Source organism: Nuphar pumila, chromosome 6 (assembly GCF_984573655.1).
Source record: "Nuphar pumila chromosome 6, dmNupPumi1.hap1.1, whole genome shotgun sequence".
Lineage (NCBI taxonomy): Eukaryota > Viridiplantae > Streptophyta > Magnoliopsida > Nymphaeales > Nymphaeaceae > Nuphar > Nuphar pumila.
In genome coordinates, this window is record NC_143254.1 from 125,138,086 (window position 1) to 125,156,731 (window position 18,646).

At 38.6% G+C, this 18,646-nt stretch overlaps 1 protein-coding gene across 2 annotated transcripts; it reads left to right on the forward strand.

Moving 5' to 3' along the window:
- The first annotated feature begins 711 nt into the window (after positions 1–711).
- Positions 712–13,830, forward strand: LOC149836069 (ubiquitin domain-containing protein DSK2b-like). Of its 2 annotated transcripts, none has more exons than XM_090008958.1 (7): positions 712–1,114; positions 10,832–11,605; positions 11,767–11,987; positions 12,077–12,190; positions 12,271–12,329; positions 13,023–13,138; positions 13,226–13,830. In XM_090008958.1, the coding sequence occupies exons 1-7, from the start codon at positions 889–891 to the stop codon at positions 13,369–13,371; spliced, it is 1,656 nt and encodes a 551-aa protein (XP_089865084.1). In that variant the 5' UTR covers positions 712–888; the 3' UTR covers positions 13,372–13,830. The 2 variants fall into 2 exon arrangements, with proteins under 2 accessions (XP_089865084.1, XP_089865085.1); XM_090008959.1 differs by having other exon boundaries at positions 11,776–11,987.
- Positions 13,831–18,646: the final 4,816 nt, after the last annotated feature.

The following is an 18,646-nucleotide window of genomic DNA, read 5'->3' on the forward strand; positions in this document are numbered from 1 at the left end:
TGACAATTGACTATTACACCATCCAAACAATGAACAAGTTAAGCAGAACAAGTTACCGTTGCAAATCTTAAACCATAAGATATTGAGTTCAAATTAGACCCAAAAACTCAAGACAAACACAACTTACAGGCTAAGGGAAGGGGTGTGATGGCCTTAGTGGGTAGGGCTGCAAACAGATCTGACATGGCTGGATATTCGATCCTAACCCGACATGTTATCTCTGAATATGGGTCCTTTAAGTAAAAACCGAATATAAATTTGGATGAGATTCGGATCTGTTCAATCATATTACTTTCTGATTCGGGTCAGATTCATATCAACATTTTAAGTCAGATTTGAAGTTGATCTGAATCACGACGTGATTGCATTTTAGTATATGTAAATAAGTTGTTTTTTTGTATCTATCTTTTCTGGATCCAGTATTACCACATGTATTTCGGATTTGGATTCAACCTTTAATCCTTGGATCTGATTCAGATCCGGATCCGGATTTATTGTTTATATTTCGAATTCGGATCTGATAAGATCTGGCCCGGATCCGAGCAGTTTGCACCCTAACTCGTGGGCATTAAAAAAAAGTGAAAGGTTAGCTGCCCCATCTGGAGAAGGCCAACTTCGTCCTTGACTAATTCATTGGGTCTATTTCGGTAATTTTTATCCTGAAAGAGAGAGAGAGAGAGTAAGTGAAATACAACAAAGGGAAAAGGATCAACGGGGGTCTCTCTCTCCTGCGCTGCTTTTGTCTTGTCCACCGTTCCATCTTTCCCTTGCCCTTCGTCTCCCTTTCGACGCACTCCAGGGAGACGGCCATCGGTCGGCAGATCGGGCCGTCTTCTCGTCTAGGTTTAGGGTTAGGGATTCATTCTTCTTCCGCGATCGGGAGGAGCCATGTCCGGCGGCGGTGATTCCGGCGAGCCGACGGAGCCGGTGAGCGGCATCGCCGTCAACGTCCGCTGCTCCAACGGCTCGAAGTTCACGGTGCGCGCCCAATTGGGATCAACCGTCGCCGCGTTCAAGGCGGTCGTGGCCGGGATCTGCGACATCCCGGCCGATCAGCAGCGGCTCATCTACAAAGGGCGGATTCTCAAGGACGATCAGACCCTCGAAAGCTATGGTACTCCGGCCCCGCCGCCTCTCTTATAGTGTTTTCGTTTCTTTTTTCTCTAGGGTTTGGTTGATGATCGCCGGATTAAGTTCAGGTTTATCGCCGAATAAGATCGATCGTGATTGTTTTTTGAAAATCTTGTTGCTGTATGTTTTGCCCGGTTGATCCCTTTTGTTGTTCGATTTGTTATCGTGAATTTGGAAGATATTTGCTGCCCGATATATAATCAGAAAAGTATGATCTAAATTTCCTGAAAATTCTAAGAGGTGAGATCCGCGCATCAAATAACACATTTTCCAACGTAATTGATGCGTGAGCCTGGGAAACTGCGTTCTTCTTTGGAGCATATGAATAAGATCAGATTTTTTTGGCCAAATTATGTAGTATTATGTGGTCTATGATAATCGTTGTATGTTCACCAATGGCTTCTACTGCATGTTTTAATATATTTTCGCAATTTTCATGAGCGTGCAATTTACAAAATTTCTGGTTGTTTGCTTCAATTTGGTTCGTTATCCCTTCTTCTGAAGTCCTGTGAATTGCATAATCAAATTAATATATGCTGAACTTTTGTTAGCTGCGTGTTGAGTATTGTAGTGGTACTATGTGCCCACTGAAAATGTTAGGCTTCTGGTTTTGGTTGTCTTCTTGAACTTAAACAGTATTTGCAGTTTGTCGAGTATAGGTATCAATTAGTATAATTAGGGATTTATATGAATCGATTGGAAGTTTGCCAAGCTAGTTTCTTACTTGGCTAAGATTGTAAGAGGTCGTGGCTTTATATGATTTAGTAAATTTATATGGCAGTTTGTTGTGCGTTTTTCTTTCGTACATATTTTTGTTTTTGGGTACTCAGATAAATACTTGAGAAAGCTTAAGATGGTGTTTGTGAGATTTGATATTCATTAATATCATTTCTTTTTCTTAAACGTCTCCCTCGGAAGTTAAGTATCCGTTTGGGAAAGAAAAATTAGTTGATGCTAGGTTGATATGAATCTGCCAGAACCTTGACACACTACTCATAGATCTCACAGATTCTCTATTTAGAGAATAATCTGATCAACTTTAGTTGTTTATAAGCATGTTATTGCCTTCTCCTTTTGTCTGTTTAGCTGAATTCAGGTTTTATGATCTCCAGATCCATCATCTCTTTTATCCTACCTGTTGGTGTACTGTAATGGCATCATTTAATTTAATACCTTGTTCTTGCGTATTTTTTAAAGTGTATGACTGTATCTATTATAGACACTTGAATTCTCGAGCCATATTTGACCATGTGGTAGGGCTTGTTGATGAATCATGGTGGATTGTGCTGAGAGCTCTGCTATCATGTGAGTTTCAGCTCTATGTATGAGCTTCATTCTTAATTTTGTAGATGTTCCTTTGTCACGAACCAGAAGAATCTTATGGATAACTAGGATGTTCTCATTCTTAGCCATTATCATGGCTTATTGTTATCAGCAAACATCTTTCTGAATCGTTTATTTTATAAACCATCTGTCTTTATTCATGTGACCTTTTTCAACTTTGTGCAAGAAAGTGAGGAGGTTGGATTTGGTCAGATGATAACTGAAAATGGATAAAAGAAGAAGTGTCTAAGAAGGAGAGCTTGAATTCTGAAAACATAAAAGTAGCTTGCATGGAAAACTTTTTGCAGTTAAGCTTGAGTGATTCCTACTTCAGGAATATTTCTTAATAACAGCTGTACCCTTGGTAGGTTCAGAAGCATGTTGATGTGTGTCTGAGCTTCTGTGCATATTCTTCCAGATTCTCTTTCAAACACAGAATTGGATTGCTTACTCATGGCCCATTGATGTATACAAGCTTGTTTATCTTGTTGCAAGCACATATAGTTGCACATATGCAACATAAAGTGTCAGAATTTGGACCTTATACTTCACAAGTATGCTTGGTGACAACTTGAATTCAACCAATTTTCTTTAAAAAAGGTTCTTGATCTCACATAATGTTTTCTGTTTGATGGGGTTGAGCTTGGAGTTTTAGACATACAGCATGACAATGGTTTTTTCAGTGAGCATCTTCTATCACAATCTGTTGGGAGTTGAGATGTAGGGATTAAGATTAGGTCATGACTTGAAAGGGAAGAACTGATCTTCTAGCATTGAACACCATGAAGATGCATCCTAGGTTCCTAGTATAGAAACATGAAAAATATACCATCTTTATTAATTGAAATGGATATACAGAGACTGCTACAATCGTAAACAGATAACCAAGACGAGCTTAGTTGCCAAGTAGTTACAAACATCTAAGTGGGCATTAATATGGTATGAATCATTGTACCCATTGGACCCTTTATTGTTTTGTTTCCAAATGCAGTATCCACGAGATTCGTTGCAGCACGACATTGGAACTCTTCTTGAAATTTTCCTGTGGTAAAGCAATTTGCTACTTCCTATAAAGTAGGATTGGGAAAATGCTGGAAGCAATGACAGCTTGGTGGCTGTATATTGTGTTAAATTTTAATGGGAACAGGATTATCTTGCCCCCTTTTTTGTTAGGTCACCGCTACTACCCTCCAAAAATCATAGTTTATGTGTTTTATGCTCGATCTGAACTGTTAGATGTGTTTATCATTGTTTACTCAATAACAAACATGTATTTGATTAAGCATCTTTATGCTCAGATGTGTATCTTAAAGAAGTAAAAAAACAAATGGTTGGTATTATATTAAAATTTGATGTTAAAAAATTCACATTTTTACATCAAATCAATTTGAAACAAAGTTTGTTTCTTAATAAATAAGTATTAATAAACACATCTAATGGTTCAGATTGAGCATAAAACACCTAAAACCAAGGTTGTAAGTATCGTATCATTACCTGTATCGGTCAGCCCCAAATTAAGACTGTATTGTATCATAAAATATCATAAAAATTTAATAAAAAAAATTCAAAAAAGCTAAAAAATAATAAAAATTAGCAAAAATCCTAAAAAATCATATCATATGAAACAATGATGAATTGCACAAAATATAACCATAAAATCACATATGAAACAATTCTGTCTCTGTGAGCTCCATAAGAGATCATTAAACATCAATTAATATAGAATCATAGATAATATTGCATGCATATCTCACAAGAACAATGCAAAATATTAAATACTTGTAATTAAGGACATGCCACAAGACTCATACTTTCATATTACATAAACATAAACAAAATAACCAATGAACAATTAAGTGTTAAATAACCAAGTTTTTTTAAAACATATTATATAAAACCTCAATAATCATAATCATCTTCATCATCATTATCTTTTTCTTCTTTTTGCCTCCTTCGACATCCACATCGTTATCTATGGCCTTATAAAGATAACCCATAGCTTCTATGTCTTCATTGTCAACCAATCGAAGCACCTTCACTGAAAGTTTAGTTATTCTCAATAACTTCATGCATGAATACCAGAATTCACTTCTGAATACAATATCTACAATTTCTCTGGGCTTTCTTTTTTGTGCATGTGGATGCGTTCCACTCATCTGTTGAAAATATTTTTTTAGTACAACTATATTTTTTACTAGACTTTGCACTGTCAAAAAATTTGTAGCAAATCTAGTAACTACACTACGAATCAACTCCACACCACAAGTGTACTTTATCATTAGGCTCAAAACTCATGCATGATTGAAAATAAATTTAGTAATCTTTTGGCAGCATTCAACTGTCTGTTTTATCTCATCAATGTTGTTGATGTCCTCAAGTATGATGTCTATGCAGTGGGGAATACACGTTGTTCAAAAGAATAACCCAAAATTTTATGTCATTTCTTTACTTGCTGCCCTATAATTTGCTACATTATCAGTAATAAATTGCATAATATTTTGAGGTTGAACCTCTTTCACAACTTGATCAAAAACTCTGCGCAATACATCTTTTGTCTTGGGCATATCAGACAGATCAATTAACTTAAAAAACAGTTCCTTTGGGGCAATTAATAAGAAAATTTATCAAGGTCCTTGACTTTTTGTATGTCCACCCATATGCCATGACGCTACACCAATTTCTCTCCATGATCGACTCATCTCATCACAATATGTCGTCACTTATTTCACATTAGTATTTAAAACTTTTTCTCTCAAAGCATGATATGAAGGCATTTTGTATCCAGGTCCGATACTGGTTATGACATCTGTCATGACCTGAAAATGAAATGAATTTTTCACATTAAAAGGAATGCATGTATCATTGAATCATCTCCCAACCGCGATGACAGGTTGTGCCCCAGGGGCAGTCCTAAAAGGGAAAAAGCTCTTAATAAAGCCTCTAGCTCTACCTTCTCTCAAAGAACTTCCTCATCTTCCTCTTCTTTCTCTTCCTCATTTTCTTTTTGTGCCCTTTGTGACACTACTACTAGCACCTGCCACACCTTTCCCCTTCGCTATAGAACTTTCTACTTCTGATTCTATGTTAGGGGTTGTAAGATCAGAAGTAGGGAGCTCATCTTCATCATACACATCATCTTAGGGCTCCACATACCCCATTTTTTGCCTCATTCATCCTTTTGTTTTGTCTTTTTTCTCTCAGATTATCAAGTAATTATTGGCATTGCCATTTCACGATATCTGGCAATTTTCTTGACGTGCATGCGGCAACATTAAGATGTGTCTTAATCAAGGTTACCGAAAGCGCTATAGGACCCAGGAAAGCGCACTTCTCTGAAGCGCGTTTCGAAAGCACGAAATGTGGTGCTTTCGAAATGCCATAATTAAATGGGAAGCTCACTTCCTCTTCTTTTTCCCTTTGTTTCTGTTTTTTCCTTCTTGTTTTCCTTTTTTTTCTTCCTATTTTTTCCTTTTTCTCTTTTTTCCTTTTTTTTCTTTCTTCCTATTTTTTTCTTCTTATTCCTGTTTCTCTCTTTCGGTCTTCCTGTTTTTGCTATAGTTTATGTTTTTCAGTTATATTATATATTTTGTATTTAAGTTATTATAATATGTATATTATATATATTTTGTGTGTGTGATTCATATATAATCTGTTTGACTATTTTTGAGTTATATTTCTAGTTGACTGTTTCTGTGTTATATAATTTATATTTTTGGTTGTCTGTTTTTTAATTATATAACTTATATTTCTGGTTGTCTGTTTCTGAGTTATATTTCTGGTCGACTATTTCTGAGTTATATTTCTCGTTGACTACTTCTGAGTTATATAACTTATATTTATGGTTAACTATTTTCTGAGTTATATTTCTTTGGGGGACTTTTGGTCTTATTTATGTGATTTTTCGCTTCTGTTTTGATTGACACTCACTTCTCGTTCAAATCCTTGTTTACTTCCGGTTCGCTTCCTAGGTCGCTTCTGGTTTGCTTCTCTTCTCGCCTTCGAGACGATTCTTGGTTCGCTTCTAAGTCTTCCTGCACTTCCTGCTTCCTAAAATTTTGGAAGTGCCTCGCTTCCCGCTTCCGCTTCCCGAATCTTTTCTTGCTCGCGCTTTCCCGACTGGCAACTCTAGTCCCAGCTAAAGGATGCTTCAACCGAGAGATACCACTTGAAAAAGTATTTTGGCAATAGTTTCACTTTATTTTTAATCGGTTTTCACTCATTACTTGAGTGCCCCATTGCCATGTCGGATCCTCTGATGTTATATTTCCCCAAAAAACTCAATAAGCAAAAAATAGAAATTCTTACGTTAACCCACTTTCTTGAGTAGAAAAATGGTGGAAATGCACTCTTATTTGAGAAAATCACAAAAGCCCTCTCCTTAGCGCACAGATCGGCTCTCAAATCGCTCTCACGGCTCGTAGGGTGCTGGGTTCCCCTCTAATGTCCTCTACACAATTGAGGGAGTCGACCCTCAAAAGGTATTTAAAACCCAAAAGTTAAAAAGTAAGTTTCTTCCCCTTTTGAAATGCGTCGATACCGTATCACACGATGCACGTTGTATCGTACAATACGGGTCGATACAGGGGTGTATTGTATCAAGAACCTCAATAGTAATGATACATATCATACCATATCGTAGTATCGTACGATACTTACAACACTTCCTAAAACTATGATTTTGGAGGGTCCTAATGGTAACCTAGTGAAAAAGGGGGCAGGATGATCCCCATTCTCAATTTTAACTAATCTAATGGGAACTGGTGCCACTGCCAACCCTGGATTTTTGCTTCTAAGAACAATTTATTTAGCATCAACATTTTTATGTAGATCCTTACAAATATTCAATCAATTCACAAATTCATAAGATATCTGTAGCATGAATAGTTAATGATTTTTCTATTTTCTAAGTCATATATGATTGATTTTTAATATATATATATATATATGTGAATAGTTGTGCTCAGTGCTTATGTAATGGACAGAAACAATTAGTAACATGGTTGCTATCTAATCAGATAATATTGATGTGTGAGTGTGTTTAGTAAATGTTGCATATAATTGTGCAAGCATATTTCATGTGAAACATTGCATATGTAAATCAATGAATCACATAATTTAATGTGTACAGCATAGGTAGAGTGCCTTCATCAGGGAAAGCCATATGATGGGATGTGTAGTAGTAGCACATGACTTCATTCCTTTGACACTTCAATATAATAATGTGAAAACTGATGCAGAAGGGCTGCTCTAATCTAATTTTTGGTCTGGCTGAAATAGACTGTTGAGCGTTGTACTCATCTCCAACCTAATTTTAAAATTGAAAAATCTGGAATATTTCATATATGGTATTGATAAAAGTAATATTTCAGAGCCTATTGTTCATTCAACTGCCTTGATACAAGATCTTTATCTGGTAGAGGATGAAATTAACATATAGTCTTATAGATGTTTTGAATAGGCTGAATGTTATGGTGTCTATGGGACAAAATTATGTGGTGGTTATCTATGAGGACATCTAAATGGAAAACATGGAGGTAGAAATTTACAGATGCTTCCGAGTAAATATTTTGGGGTTATTGTTTAGCATGGGACGTGCTTCAGCTGCTGGCAACTTATGGAGGTCTTCTTGTGAAGAGGTTCTGTCATCAACGTGGATTATGTAATACATGGATAGTTGATCTTTGCTTCCATGATATGTCCTCATAGATTATCCTCCACTATGAGAAGCAATTTCTGGTTGAATGAAAAGCAGCTGGATATATGCTATAAGTATCATACTATCATGCACGGTCATCACTTGGCTTGTGCAACGTTTGGGAGCTATTTTTAATTAGAGTAGCACCCTGCGGGATCGAGTGGTTCATGAATTTATGTTCAACCATATATTATTGGAAGTGCATGCACCGTATTGGTAATGTCATTCCCTTCCAAAAAGAGTTGGAAGCAGTAGGAATCACACATCTTATTCTTGGGGATCAAACTTCTGTTTCCATGGGAAGTGTGCTTTTGAGATATGAGTAACTCACTTCCCTTGGGTCCGGAATCACATTGCCATACATGGGAACTCTTCTCCGTTGAAATTTTTTGAATTGACTTTCAGCTTCCAGATGCTTCCCTGTTTGTTTTCCAGATTTGCTTCAATACTTTATTTTTGTGGACCTCAAAATTTGTTGCTTCTTGCTTCTGCTTCTATGGGTTAAATTCAAGTGAATCAGCTTGGTTGTATCTAGGTGGATCCAAGTTCCAACCGATATGGTCCACAACCAATTTGAGTGTTCACTAGTTTAGGGCTGGTAAGCCAATGTTATCTCCATATGAATTGCCGGTTGGTGTACATTGTAAAACCAGGATGGGTTAGTCATTACAGTTGGATTGGCAGCTATGGTGCGTGAAGCTCGATCATGTTTATATGGTGACTAGAGTTTATGTCTTCAACATTGCAATAATTCTCAACAGGCCAATAAAGTTTTGCCATGTTTTGTATGATATGAGAGTACTTTTGTGACTTTCGGAATCTTTCTTGAGATTGGATATGTGCATTGTGGGGTCATCCAACATACCTGATCTGTAGACACTTCCTATAATGCAGATGGCAGTTCCAAAAAACTGAGTGCGTTCCCTTTCATGGCAACTATATTTTTTTTTTTATGAATACCATTAGTGATGTTTGGAGAATCAATTAGTTGATGTAGCTACATTGTAGAGCTAAATATTGAATGTTTTACCTAGAAATTGATTCTTAGGACCCATTATCAAAGAAGGTTGTTTATGCTAGTATGACAAGTAAACTTTACGCCGCATGCATCTCTCAAAAGTCATGTGAAAGCTCATTGTATTTTCGTTTCTTGATCATGCCGTTGTCTGGATCATGCTGGACATCTTGGGGTAAGTTCGGAAGTCAATGCACCATTTGTCTCATTTCTGATTGTAATCTTTTTCTAGAATCATCCTTAAGATTCAGCAAACTTATGATTCATAGTGCTGCAATCAAAACATTTCTGCACCGTATTATGGAGTTAGCTATCCTATTCGCTCTTTTTCTTTCTGATCCTTGTGTATTTTCAAGCTTTTGGACCTAAACCCAATAAGATTCAGACATGCTGGAATACCAATTGATCTGAATACATCTCATAGGGACTTTAAACTTTGAAGCTCTTTATAGGGTTAACCATCACTTGTGGTACTTTTGTATCATTCAAAAATTTTCCGAGTATTTGTGATCAAATTAATTTCTTTTATTTTACTTGGCTCTTCATTGTTTTCAATTTGCTAATTTACTCAATTTCTTGTTATCTCACATTTTGTTACAATTATATGTGCATTTTTATGTGTTTGCTGAGTTGGTCACATGCACAAGCACATGCCCGCACTTTCACACCCATTTGATACTGTCGAATGCCGAGTTTTATGTCATTTTTTGGTCTGGGGTTCTGCTTACAATTGTGTTCAGGGTTCAAAGATTTGAAATGTTTTCTACAAACTCATCTTCTATAAGAAGCAATGGACTTATCTGTTTGTAGCATATGGTTCCTATTCCCTTTGCATGATCTATCCCTGTCTCTATCTTGTGTTGATTCAGTGTCTGTGGGATGTTCCCTTCTTTTGGGGCCCATCTGGTTGTCAAAACCTGGATTATCTTTATTTATTTATTTAATTCTTCCTGCCTCCATGGCTCCAGTGGACTGGCGGTTCATAATTTTTGGCCTATGTTCCAATCTAAGTCTGTGTATTTGAAGTTTGCACCTGATGCTTTGGCAGCAGGATTGCCTTTCTTTTGACCTATATTCTCTTTCATTGATGATATATCAGTGAGCTTCCTGTTGACAAGAATTTTATTGCGTATAGCTTATTTGTTGATGTTCTTCTGACCTTGAGTATATCAATGGTTTAACTAGCTATGATATGGCTGTTTCACTAGTTAAATTCTTATCTCACTTTGCTTTAGGGGTTGAGAGAGCGACATTGTCATGCCTTCCCTATTATCTTGGTTCTGCAAATTTGAAACTTTGCTCTCAGAGGAGGGCAAGGTTCATTAGGTCCTCTCTGGACTTTGGCCTACGCTTCCATTGTTTCAGTTGTATTTGTTGCATAATATGTTACTTTAGTGGTGCAAGGTAGCCATGAATGCTCCAACTGTTTGGTCTCTGAAGGACATCTTGCTCTTCCAAACATCTGAAATTGTAAAATACTGTGTATAGTTGGTTTATACCTTATACATCTGAGTTGCAAACTTTTATTTATGCATCTAATTGGAGTGTTAAACATATAAAGATGCTGGCTTATTATACACATTTTACAAACTTGTCTGTCATATATGCTTGTTTTGGCTTAACAATTTATAATATGCTCATTGACACTTCCTTTTATTGTTGGATAGGTCTGCAAGCTGATCACACTGTCCATTTGGTTCGTGGCTTTGCATCACCTTCATCCCCTAATACCACTAATGCTACTAATAATAGTGCTTCAAATAACAGCACCCAGGGTTCAGCAAGGGGGATTGGTTCTGTTGATAGTGAAGATTTTGGTGGGATGGGTCTGGGGGGCCTGCTGTTCCCAGGAGCTGGATTAAATGGACTTGGCGGAAATGGAGCAAATAGGCTTGGTTTATTTGGATCTGGACTTCCAGAGCTTGAACAGGTGCAGCAGCAGCTAACTCAGAACCCTAACATGATGAGGGAAATAATGAACATGCCTGCCATACAGAATCTCATGAACAACCCCGATCTAATGCGTAACTTAGTCATGAGCAACCCCCAGATGCGTGAAATAATAGACAGGAATCCGGACCTTGCTCATATACTCAATGATCCTAGCACTCTTCGTCAAACCCTGGAAGCAGCACAGAATCCTGAACTCATGCGTGAGATGATGCGGAACACTGACAGGGCCATGAGTAATATCGAGTCCTCTCCTGAAGGATTCAACATGCTTAGGCGCATGTATGAAACTGTTCAAGAGCCATTTTTAAATGCAACAAATATGGCAGGAGATGGTGGAAATGGTCTTGGGTCGAATCCTTTCGCTGCTCTTCTAGGGAACCAAGGTGCAGGCCAGACAAGAGACCGATCTTTGAATGCTTCAACCACCGGGACAGAAGCTACAAGTGGTCCTCCTGCACCAAACACCAACCCACTCCCTAATCCATGGAGTAAGCTTACCCCCTTTTTTCCTTTTTTTCATTTTTCATTTTTGACTGTGTGCGTGCACGTGTGTGTGTGTGTGTGTGTGTATGTATGTCCTCTGTTTTTTGGTTCTGACTTATGAGCATGGAATCTTCAACTTTTACATTTTCTTTGGTTTCTCTTTAAGCAAATACAGCAGCTGGAGGCACCCCGATCAACAATGCAGCTACAGGGGCTGCTTCTGTGTTGGATGCCAGGGCACCTGGAACAGGTGGGCTTGGTTTGCCTGAACTTGATCGGATGCCTGGTGGCTTCCCTGATTCCTCTATTCTGAGTCAAATGATGCAAAATCCAGCGATAACACAGATGATGCAAAGCCTTCTTTCTAACCCTCAGTATATGAACCAGGTAAGATGCCAATTATTTTTTATTCAATTGATTGAATCCCTTGACATTAAAACATTTTCATTCGAGATTATTTCCTGCTGTGTTTTTAGATTATTGGTTTCAATCCCCAGCTACGCAATTTGCTGGACTCGAATACACCGGTTAGAGAGATGATGCAAAATCCGGAGTTTCTCCGTCAGCTTACTTCCCCTGAGACCTTGCAGGTAATTTCACATGCTGCTTGGTTGTAACTTGTAAAGCTTTCTAGTTACTCTTATTTATGGAGCGGTTGCAATTCTTGCAGCAATTTATGTCATTTCAACAGGCACTCTTATCCCAGCTTGGTCGTCAGCAAACAAACCAGTAAGTTGTTGCTTGCCATTTATAAGATTATTATAGTTAACATTTGTTGTGGTAAAAAGGTGATGAGTTGGCATCTCTATACCAACTACCATGAAGTAATCCCTATGTTGTCACAACTCTAAATTCTCGTTAGTTTGAACCTAAGGTGACTTTTCTGACTCATCCGAGGAAAAAAGTGAGAATCTTTGCTAATTTGATTGGCATCCCTCCCTCCCCCTTTCCACTCTTTCTCTCTCCCGTTTTCTTTGGAACTCTTTTTTCACAGGAGGGAAATTGAACAGGATTTCATATGAAGGCACACTTTCCCATGATTTTGTAGGAAATGATGGGAAAACATTCCCCGACTGCATTTTCATAGTAAACGCATGCCCCTAACTTTGGTGAAGAAGTGACTCATTGTCATATGGAAAATGGGCCATTTCCTCACCAAGTGGAGGAAACAAATAGGCCCTTTGTGTTTTTGTTCTGTCATTGATAGTTTTGTTTTTTGTTGTTCAGTTGAATTACTTCTGATGATTTTTTGGTGGGCTGTCCCAGAAAAGAGGAATCTTGCTAGATGTATTTTTTCCTTGTTGAAAAAATAATGGGACTATTTGTGTTACGTATTTTGCCCTTTCATGCTGGAAGAGTTTTGCTATAATTGCCAAGCAGCCATGATGTTGCTACATCGAGTTGTATGCTGCTTACTTGCAGGGAACAAGGAACTGGTGCTGGTGCTGGCACTCTTAACAATCTGAACCTGGATTTGTTGATGAGCATGTTTGGAGGACTTGGGTCTGGTGGCCTTAACGTTCCCAACACATCTGATGGTTCGACTCTCTCTCTCTCTCTCTCTCTCTCTCTCTCTCTCTCTCTCTCTCTCCTTTTTCTGACAGATTGTTGTTTTTTTATCACAGTCCCTCCAGAACAACTTTATGCAACTCAGTTATCTCAGCTTCAAGAGATGGGATTCTTTGACACCCAGGAGAATATTCGTGCACTGAGTGCAACACATGGGAATGTTCATGCGGCTGTTGAGCGCCTCCTGGGGAATCTCGGTTAGTGGGTTTCTCACTAAGTAATTGCCTTTGAATGTTGCCTGTAAGATCTGTAAGATTAGTCCTTCATCGACCCATCTATCCATACCTGGTTATGAGATAACACCTTGAAGATGGCAAAACTTGCATACATTGGATTTCTTTTTTGCACATGAAAATAAGACATTGCCATAGAGTTGTCGGTATCATGTAGCTTTGATTTGTTGAAGGCCCTTGCTCTCTATGAGCATGTGAAAATCACCTATGCTGTACATACACAGACTTCGGCAGGGCTTTGGGTCGCTTTCTGGTAATTATGGTATAGTTAAAATTGTAAGCAAACATGTTTTGTGGTGAATATTTAATTTTTTTATGGAGAAGAATTGTTATGGGTGTGGGATCAATTGCTGGTTATTGTGGTATAGTAAGTATAATTAACATTGTAACTGCATGTCTTTTGGTGAATATTAATTTTTTATAGGGACTATGAATAATTATGAATGGTGTGTGATCTTTAGCTGCCCCTATATCTCGATTTCCTTTAGATTTGTATGTTATTTAGGAGATGGGTCACTTTCAGCGAGAAAGTTTATGCAATTTTTTGGGAACTTGATACGCTGAGAGAGTTACTTGTGTGTTGTAGTTACTTATATTATGGTGGGGTTTGTGGGATAACCACAGATAGCAGATCAGGTGATCTCTCAAATCACTTAAGTTATTTGACATCTTCACTGTCCATTGCTTCATCCTACAAGGACGGTGTGGATGCCGAATCACTTTTCTCACTTTTCTAAAAGTGATTTGTCCGATCACTTGATCTGCTCTCATAACCACATGAATGAATCACTTGAGCCACACAAACTAATTTTTCTGTTTTTTTTTAAATTTGTAACCCGAGGAAATCTCACCTGCACAAAGACCTGGTCGTGCTGGCTCAGCCTACCATACCTACGGTCATTGTGCCGGCAGCGTAAAACTCGGAGGCTAGGACTCCTGCCCTGGGGCCTATGCTCCGCACTTGTGCAGAGGGGCTATGCTCACGAGATTCGAACCCTGCTGCCCATCAAACAGCCAAGGCCCTACCCCACTAAGTCAACCCTCCCTTGGGGCACTACCTTTTTGTGGTTACTTTTATATTCTGCATGGTCTATTTTTGTGGGGTTAATATTTGCTACAGTCGATTGTAAATACAGTCAACTTAGTGGGAACCGGCTTTTGGATTACCGAAAATCCAATCTGTATCAGGTTTGGCTATAAATGTATGATTTTCCTTGACTCATAAAAACATGTTTTTTCTCTTGTTGAAAAAATACGAGTCTATTCCTACTAAATTGAGCATGCTGCACACATCTATGAGGTTGGCTAGAGTCAAAACAACGTACAATCAATTGTTGCAAATATATATCCCTTTTTGGACATTTTGTGTAAAATTGCCAATGAGTTGCTTCATTAGGCAGTGAAGGCCTTCGTGATCTTGGATTTTGCTGTAGTTAAACAATTACCCCTATGCATCTACTACGAATTTTGATATATATCAAATAGATGATGAATTGCGAGGGCAAAACTTTTTATTTTTGAAAGGCAAGCTTGGGTTAGTCTGACCCCCCACCGGTTAGTTATATAACTGCACCATTGGGTTTTGAACTTGCAACGTCCTAACACAAGGTCATGTGCAGTGTGTTAGCCTCGAAGTTTTATGCTGTTGGCACGATGATCGTAGTTATGGTTGGTTGAGCCAACGTGATAAAGTCTTTGTGTTGGGTGGGGTTCTTTTGGGTTATAAATTAAAAAATCCCATTCTCAGTAAATATAATTAAATCCTGACATTAAAACCTGTTTTTACTAAATGCCACTCAAACTCTTATCTTAAATTTACCTATTTTTAATTCAAACCAAAACGATGACTCTTAATGTCAAATTTCTATCAGACCTTTTCTAGTGCAACTCAAGCTTATTCATAATTTTTTATATTTTTCTTATTGATATTCTGAGAAGAATAAATTAATCTATCAGGTTTGTTAGAACTCTATCATTAGAAAATTTTGAAACATCTTAGAATTTTATCAACCAAAAAACAGATCCCAAAATCATGAAATTTGTACTCAAGTGTCCTTCATAAATTTTCAGCATTTCATCGGCTCTTTATTGAAAGAACTGAATTTATTATGGAACCTTGCCGGAACCACCCAAACATGTTACATGAATTTGACTTTTGACTTTAACTAAAATCTAACCCAGCCCACCTAAACCCTGAACCTAAGCCCACCGTAATACACCACGATGGTCATGCCAACAGAGCCTCCAAATGCATGGTTTTCTCATATGATTTGAGGTGGTCAAGGGGTCGGACCAGAAAGTCTTGGATTTGAGGTCCTTTGATATCGAATTCCCTCAAGGTATCGAGATCATTGGATCTAAGATCCACACCACTGAAACACACCCTAACTGAAAACTATAAAAGAATGAAAATTTGCAAGGTTTATCAAATAGAGGCTGGGTTTTGCTGGTCCGCACCACTCTGAAAATCGATGCTGTGTGGGCCAAATTCGTGCTTTATTAACCAACATGGTATCCTAGTATATACGGTATTAGAGTTGTACTGATAGCATCCGATGTAACTCCTTTAATCAGGGAATTTTAACAGCTCGGATCCGGTTGGATGGATATCAAATCCGATTATTGATTATTTGGGTTCAGATATTGATGGGAAAAAATACTGAATCTAAAAAGATACATGTAATCTGATTCAGATATCCATTGGGATCGGATATCAGTCGATAAGATCATGAAATCTTAAGCCAAATTTGGATCTGATACCTAATCAAATTCAGTTTTCTCAAACAAATCCAATTAATCAGGTTTGGAATCGGGTGGGACATCGGACATATCCGATCCGTTGACATCCCTACCTTTAAGTGGTTCAATGTAATTAAATGAAAATTTAGTCTCATATCCGATAAAACGCGGTGTTATTCGTCATTCAGTATATCTAAATGGGAATTAGTCTCATAATGAATGACCTGAGAGAGGCAGTTTGTCCTGACTCTGTTAGGTCTGGGGAACGAGACAAGCTGCTCGTGGTTCGGCTTGTGCTCAGCTCAAAAGACCTTGTTCGAATTCATATGTATATAATTGGCAAGTTGAGCATGAACAGCTGGTTGGGATTTTTTTTAAAGTTTTGGAATGTTTACAAAATGGATTTGGTTCAATAAGTTACCCTACCCATGTTGTAAAAAGTAACCATTCTCTCTTAGGGATGGCAGTGGAACGTGGAAAACGAGGCCCCACCCCACCATGCCCCATTTGGACCGGGGATGGAGGACATGAAATAAGGATGGAGGCGGGGATGAAGGTTAAAATCAAAACCCGTGTGGGGATGGACTTATGCTTTCCCCCACCCCATCCTCGATCCCCGTTAATAAAATAACTAAAATGCCTTTAGGGGATGACAGTGGACTGGGAGAAATGGGACCCCAACGCGCCTCACCCCATTTGGACCGGGGATGAAGGACATGAAACGGGGATGGAGGCAGGGATGGAGGGTGGAATTTTGAGACGGGGTGGGAGTGGAGACCTTGTCCCCCACCGCGGCCCTGGTCCACTGCCATCCCTACTCTCTCTCTCTCTCTCTCTCTCTCTGCTGGACCTCACCAACCCTTCTTAAATATGCAGACATGGACTGGTGCACAGTGAACCGGAACCAGCGGGTAGGGATTCATCCAAGCCAATAATTTGTAATTATTTTCGAAGGGCCTTAAATCTTAAGAGCCACGTTGGCATTCCCCATTATTTGGCCAAAGTCCCACCATGTCCGGATTCAAATTTCACATACAAACATAAAAACCAAAACCATTGGAAACATTGCATATTTCATACTCACACATGGCTGGTGAACCAACCGAATGAACCAAACAGAGTTGTGTTCAAACTCAGCTCATTTTCTTGGCGAGCCGAGCCGAGCCAAGCTTGAATCAAACCAGCCGAGCTCTAGCTGACTCATTTGCACAAAAGAAAAAAAGAAATCAAAAACTAAAACAATAGAATTTGGACTCTAAACCTATTGAGCAAAGATCAAATTGACTCATTTACCAAATAAATGCATTGTTTCAGAGCTGTTAACAATGGGATTTAAACAGCAAACCGTAAACTTATTGTTTGCAAGCCAAACGCTTTATCTATATATATTAAGATATAAAATATATGTAAGATACATGTATTACTAGTTAACATGCCTATATGAGTAGGGCAGGGTTGAATACTTATTGTTCATATTCAGCTTGCCAACTTATTTCATGAGCTCTGTTTTTTTTTTTGGATTTATTACCTAAAGAAACAGCACCCATCACAAAGACCTGATCGCGCTGGCTCAGCCTGTCATACCTACACAGTTGTCATGCCATCGGCGAAAAACTCCAAGGCTAGGATCCCTACCCTCGGAGCGTATGCTGGACGTCGGCTTGCACAAAAAGTAGACACTCATGGGAATTAAACCTTGACGGCCCATCTAACGGCCAAGACCTCACCCTACTATGCTAACCCCCTTTGGGGTTCGAATGAGCTCTTTACAAGCTGAGCCCTGAGCGGCTTGTCTCTTTTCCCAGCCCTAGTTCTGATTTTGTAAGAGTTTCTGTGTAAGACCCGCAATTTTTCAGATAACTCTGAATAAATTCCTGAGGCATTTTTCCAGTGAAAAATAGCGTTTTTATCGTAAAGCGAATCAAACTGATTCCTGCGATCCAAATATACTTAGGATATTTGTATCTTCACGAATATATGCTCAAACGCTCTGGAGATCATAACTTCCTCCCTGATCGAAATCAAGAGATTCCTGCGAGCCAACTTTCTTAGTTGCATCAATACGAAGATAATGGCCTACTCAGATTTTTTCGGAAAAAAATGCCGAAACTCAACTTTTTTGTGGGACCCACGAAAATGTTGGTGGGACCCACAGAAATATTCTTCAGAAAATATCTGGTGGGACCCACGAAAATATCTCATGGAAATATCTCAGATGGATAAGATCAAACAGTCAGATGGATAAGATCAAACAGTCAGATGAATAAGATCAAAGGGAATTTCTGAAAAAAGCTATGGACTAAAATGGAAATTCTGAAACTTGAGGCTCAAGTTTCAGAATCTATAAATAGAGGAGCCCCCCTCCTTTGAAAAATCGTCTAGCCCTCTCTCTCTCCTCCTTTTCCAAACCTCCCCTACCTAGCCTAGCCCACCTGACCTGGTCTGAGCCTGCCTGACCTGGTCCTAACCCACCTGACCTAGGTCTGAACCCACCTGACCTAGCTC

Coding starts and splice junctions, on each gene's coding strand:
- LOC149836069 (XM_090008958.1), top strand. CDS start 889: ATGTCCGGCGGCGGTGATTCCGGCGAGCCGACGGAGCCGGTGAGCGGC. Junction 12,191..12,270: donor CTTCCCCTGAGACCTTGCAG/GTAATTTCACAT, acceptor CAATTCTTGCAG/CAATTTATGTCATTTCAACA. Junction 12,330..13,022: donor GGTCGTCAGCAAACAAACCA/GTAAGTTGTTGC, acceptor GCTTACTTGCAG/GGAACAAGGAACTGGTGCTG.